Source organism: Phaethon lepturus, unplaced genomic scaffold, assembly GCF_000687285.1.
Source record: "Phaethon lepturus isolate BGI_N335 unplaced genomic scaffold, ASM68728v1 scaffold9070, whole genome shotgun sequence".
NCBI classification, from domain to species: Eukaryota; Metazoa; Chordata; class Aves; order Phaethontiformes; family Phaethontidae; genus Phaethon; species Phaethon lepturus.
The window spans coordinates 63,398-69,397 of NW_010513994.1; the positions used below are offsets into that span (position 1 = coordinate 63,398).

The 6,000-nt window shown below is 50.9% G+C and overlaps 1 protein-coding gene across 1 annotated transcript; it reads right to left on the minus strand.

Moving 5' to 3' along the window:
- Positions 1-3,661: 3,661 nt before the first annotated feature.
- Positions 3,662-5,577, minus strand: ZNF408 (zinc finger protein 408; the record flags this gene model as incomplete). The annotated part of the gene is made up of 1 exon (XM_010291628.1): positions 3,662-5,577. A coding segment is annotated over one exon (1,916 nt), but the record flags the coding sequence as incomplete, so codon positions are not given.
- Between the last annotated feature and the right edge of the window lie 423 nt (positions 5,578-6,000).

Consider the following 6,000-nt stretch of genomic DNA (forward strand, 5'->3'; position numbering starts at 1 on the left):
TCAGTCACTTTTTTTTTCATTCCTGCATCTCTCTCTGTTTCTTCTTTAGGCAACCTTTAAGTCAACACTGCAGCTTAAGCCAACATTGTTAAGATTTATAAATAGGTTTTTAACATCTTCTTGTCTTTCCTTTAAAGGAAAGGTGTTAGCATCTCTCATGGCATTATATAGGGTTAACTATCACCTCTCCAGGGCGTTGACTTCCATTCCTCGAACATTTAACTCTTCCATCTGTTCACCATTCCTGTAAGCAACTTTTTATCATTTCATTTTCTTTCTGCCTTCACCCACCCATGAGTGATGGATTCTATTTTCTTTCTTAGGGCAAGAGAGTTAAGATTCATACTTTTATCCTCCCAGAGTTACAGCTTTCAACACAGCTGGGAGTTTTGATGTCTTTCTCTCTCTGAGTTGGCTCTTCTTTTTAAGTGAAGAAAGCCTTTGGCAATTGTTTATTTCCTATGTAACTACTTTTCCAACTTCCAGGGAGCAGAGTATAGAGGGTTTGGCCTATTTTCTTGGGCCTTTGTCTGCTCTATGACGGGTACAGTTTGCTGGTTCGATAGTTGGGGTATTTCTAAACATTTTCCTGAAGTGAGTTATAGTTTGATCACCAGTTGTAACACTTTGGGTACAATTAGAAAGGATGAATCCCCCATCCCCTCAGACACGGGTTCCCCTGTCCTCCAGGACGGGGAAGCCGCCGAGCAGGGAGGACTTCAGGACCCAAGGAGTCACCCCATTCCCTCGCAGCCCGCTGCTGCCTTTTCGTTCAAACACGTTGGCCAGGGTGTAAGCTGTAAGGGTCACAAGCATGCAAGATCTCCAGCCAGCCAGATGATCCACGTGTCTGCTGCCCGGAAGTGTAACGATTATCAGCATTGTAATGCAGCATACTGTGTGACTGTTCCCCATGCCTGTGTATGGGACCAGGCAAGCACCCATCCTCTTCCTCACTATCCTTCTGTCGGTAGGGTGTTTCTCACCAGGATCCCGCTGACTATACCAACTGTAATGCACTGGTGCAAGCGTTTCTTATGGATCCCAGTAAGAAAGCCACTAGGAGTCGTTAAACATATTAATGAACACTCCTCCTTTTTTTTTTTTGAGATAACACAAAAAAGAGGATAGCATTAGATAATCCTAAACACCTTCAGACGCTGTGAACCCTGAGTTTTACAGCATCAGACAGATACCTAGTCAGGCCATGGCATGCTGCACTGATCCTGTCCATGCTGAAGTTCACTAGCATCGTGGTCTTCAGGGTTTTTATAGAATATTCTTAGGAGTAAACAATTCTACTCATCATTTTACTATTAAGCAAAAGGTAGTTCACATAAGAACATGCTGCTTCTCTCTAAGATAAAGACAGGGACATACTGGTGGCATCTTCACCAGGTGCCCACTCGGAGCCACCTCTGTGAGCCCTTCAGTCAGGATTAGCTGGCTAAGTTTATCCTGCAGCCAAGTGGTATGTGCAGCACAGCACAGGCCTGCCCCTACCTACTCAGATCAACTTAGGTTAGGTGAAGAATGTTTCTGTGAGGACCTCCTAATTCATAACTGCCCCTGCCTTTTCTCTCCTATTATCTCAGAATAAAGAAGGTAGTTGTAGGTCAGCAGATTAAGCAATAGGGGCCTGGATTCTCCCCTTCCCCCAGGGGCTCCCTCTTCTCTCCCGGTTGTGCTGTGACAGAGGGCACATGCTTCAAACACAGCACACGAGCCCAGCTCCAGCGAGAACGCTTTGCAGCTGTGTCAATATTTGAAAACTGCAAGAGTTAGGATAGGCACCAAAGGGAGAGCAGTAGGAAGCACTGCAGCTTCAAATGCAAGCAGCCCCCCCACCTCTGCACCCACTGGTCACTGTCCAAGCACTCAGGGCAAGGACCAAGCTCATCTGCCCCCCGACTTTAAAGAAAACAGCTAAAAATAAGGACACTCAAAGGTTTATTAGCTGAGTTCACCTTCCAGCCTCACTTCATATCAAAGTGTCATGGATGTGACTCTAGCACTTTGTCTCCAAACTGGTCATAAAATTTTACGGAAAAAGTTGAATGTAGAAACCGCAAAGAGCAGCTTTTCACATTGTCACATTATTGTGTTCATAGCACCCCAAAAGGGAACTGTGTTACTGATGATTCCCCGGTGGCCCTATACCCTCCTCTTGTGCAGTGGGCACAAAAGCCCAGAGAATTTAAGACCCTAAACAAAACTTTTTTGGGGAAATGCAGATGTTAGTAAGGCGCAAGACAGAGAGCAAGAATAGCTAAAACTGAGGACGCAGCAAATGAAAAGTGTTTGCGTAACATGTGAAAAGGCAGCGTAGGGTAGGCAAGTCTGAAAGACCTCTGTTAGGGCTGGTATTGTTGGTCTCTGCCTACAAGACCCAAGTTCACATGGCATTGGGAACTGCGCGCTCTCTTCCTGAAATGGGACCAATTTCTTTCAGTGTGCCTCAGTCGGCAAGTGAGCTCTAAGGAAGAGGGAGCAGTGGGAATATCGGGGGTGTAGCTGTGGTGGTGCTGTCTTTTAGCTTTTTGGTGCAAAAGCAGGAAAGATGCGGAAAAGAGGAAGCAAGAACATCAGGAAAAGTGAAATACATTAATGAACCCAACTTGAACGTGGAGGGAAAAGGCAAAATCTTCTGAGCACACTGAGATAACTGTTGAACCTTTACCTGGAGGGGTGAGGAGCCTCTCGCCTGGGGACAGTGAAAATTGCACTGTACAATGACATTCGCACAGTAAGACACGAAACTATCCTTTCATGTCCTCAGACAGACCATCCAGTCACCGTAAGGCCAGGAAGCCAACAGCAAGCAAAATAGGTGACAGCAGAGAAAGAACACTCAGCCCTAGCTCCAAGGCAGGACTTTCCTTCTGCTAATTGTGAAAAATGTTCTTCAAAAAACCCACAACAGAGACACCTTGTAAACACTTGGGAAGCTGCTTCCCAGCAATATCTGGCATCAGCATCACCAAGAGTAAAAGCCCAGGGAAGTGCCTGAATAGCAACAATTCTTAGAGACAGAAAAACTTGAAAGGAAGGCACTGTTCAAAGCCACTGCTTTGAGGCTTTTCCTGCCTTCCCCATGGTGCACTGTCGCCCACTGACAGCGTACCAGAGGCAGAGCAGAAGCACTGCTCATTAACACTGTGGGTGTCTTCTCTAAGAACTTATTCACATCAACAGCCAATGCCTTCCCTGCACCAGGCCCAGCATGTGGCATGTGTAGGCTCGTAGCTCCAAGGGGCAGCTACCAAAAAAGACCGAGGTCTACACAGAATCACTAGGTTGGAAAGGACCTTCAAGATCATCAAGTCCAACCATTAATCCAGCGCCACCATGTTCCCTAAACCATGTCTTGAAGCGCCACATCCACACTTTTTTTGAACACTTCCAGAGATGGCGACTCCACCACCTCCCTGGGCAGCCTGGTCCAATGCCTGACCACCCTCTCTAAACCTCCCCTGGCGCAACTTGAGGCCATTAACACAGGCAGTTACCTCCAAGACTGCTAATTCTGCCTGGGGCTGAGCCACAGGGCCTTGTTGCCACAGAGAGACAAGAGAGCTAAGTTTGTTGTTGTTGTTGTAGTTGTTTTTTTACCCTGTTTTAATAAGTACATAAGAAGATTAGCCAGGGCAGGCTGGGATAGTCAGGTCCCAGTCTCGACCTCCACCACTTCTGCCACTGCTCCAAAGCCCACCCCCTCCTGGATGATGACCACCTCACTCGGTGAGCCCTCGTCCTGCACTATAATGCACTTGTCCTTGTGCTCGGAGATGGTGATTTCAATGATGTCCTTTGCTGATGGCAAATGCCCAGTGGGCCTCCTGTGTGCCCCAGGATCTGGATGGCTGCCTCGAGACTGGTAAGCAGCAATGCAGTGACCGCTGGCTGTGATCAGCAGCTCGGCCTCATCTGCTGGCTGTGGTACCTCCACCATGAGCAAGGTGGGCTCTGCCGCAACCTCCTCCTGGTGGCCCTTCCTCTGAGGCCTCTTCCTTGCTGCCTGGGGTAGGTCCACAGCAAGAGAGGCCACTGCAGTGGTGAGTTCCTCAGGGTCCTTTTCTGCCTTGTGGGTGAGCACATGGCGGGCAAGGCTCTGGGGAAGGCTGTAGCCCATGCCACAGAGCTTGCATTTGTAGGGCTTGTCAGCCAGGTGGGATTTCTGGTGGCGCCGCAGCTTCGTGGCCAGGGTGTAGGACTTGCCGCACTGCTCGCAGCGGAAAGGGCGCTCACCTGTGTGCAAGCGCTCGTGGGCACGCAGCGTGTGGGGGTCCCGCAGCGCCTTGCCGCAGATGGTGCACAGGTGGGCCTCACCCGTATGGGAGATGAGATGTCGCCGCAGCTCTGGCAGCTTGGGGAAGGCATCACCACAGAAGCGGCACTTGTAGGGCTTCTCGCCTGTGTGCAGCCGGAGGTGCTCACGCAGGTTGCTCTGCTGTCGGAAGTCCTTGCCGCAGTAGGGACAGGCGTAAGGGCGCTCCCCCGTGTGCAGGCGCATGTGGTTGCGCAAGGAGCCGGGGTTGGCCAAGTGGCGTCCACATATGGCACACTGGCATCCCTTGGGACCGGCTAGGCCAGTCCCTGTGGCCAGGTGGATCTTCCTGTGAATGCGGAGGGAGGGCCGGCGTGCAAAGGTCTTGCCACACTGCTCGCAGGAGAAGGGGCGCTGGCCAGTGTGCAGGACCTGGTGCTCCTGCAAGTCTCGCTTGGTGCAGTACGCCTTGTCACACTGGGTACACTGGAAAGGACGCACACCCCGGTGGGCCAGCATGTGGGCCTTGAAGCTCTCCTCTGAACTATAGCTCTTGCCACACTCCGTGCACAGGAAGGGCTTGTGGCCAGCATGGACAAAGCAGTGCTTCTTGAGGTGGCAGAGCTGCAGGAAGGCTTTACCACATTCCCCGCAGTGGTACCTACGCTTGATCATCTCCTTCTGGGACAAAGCTTTTGGTGAGGGGCCTGGGCTGCCAGAACGAGCCTCCACCAGCTCCGTATACTCCCCCTGCCCCTCAAGCCCCTGCGGTGAGTCATTTTCCCCATGCTCAGGGGATGCCAGTCTGGAGTCCTTGGAAACTTTGCTCTCTTTCTCACCAGTCTCTACACTCTCTCCTTCAGAAGGACTGGACTCCTGGGATTCCTGCCCAGCTGTCCTGCCACTACAGTCCTGCAGGTGCTTCTGGAGCTGGATGGCCAGAGCATGCACCTTGCATGGCTTGCCATCCAAGTGAGCACCAAGTCGAACCCCGTTTGAGGGCAACAACAGATCCAGGTCTCCTGAACATGCCTCTTTATGCCCCATCTTCACTTTTTCTGCTGCAGATCCAGGATGCACACCCTCATCCAATTCTCCCTTGCACCTGCCATTGGCCTTAATGGTTGAGATGGTCTTGAGGTGCTGATTCTCAGTCCTCAACACCTTGGCTTGCCATGGCTCATGTTCAGAAGTTGTGTTTTCCTCTTCTTGCAGCCTGTGGAAATGTTTGGCAGCTGGCCTGCAAACCTCAGTAGGGACATCAAGGACTCTGGTTTCATCAGCTATCACCTTGGAGACATCGGGATCCCCTGCACAAACACAAAAGCATGGTGGGTGAATTAACGCTGGCTGTTATATGACATGATTGCTGCTGGATCAGAGGAACATGAACCTCGGAGACAGATACACTGCTATGCAGTAATCCTGGGGCTCTAGCATGAAAATCATTACTTTTATGTTTTTTTCTTTTAAACTGGGGAAGATGGGGGAAATCTCAGTTCTCCCACCACAGACAGTACCCATGCAGCATTTCTAGTTATCTCACAGGCAGTATTTCTAGGAGATATCATCACGACTGGCATAAAAGAGGGCGACGTGCTCCCTCCTCGGCTGGTAGCTCTTAAAAGCGACGCAGGGTCAGGGCAGCGATCGCCGTGGGGCTGTGGGGCGAGCGTGCCAGCGCACAGATGCTGGGGGCAGCTGAAGGCGCCGGCTCGCCAGCACCCGAGGCC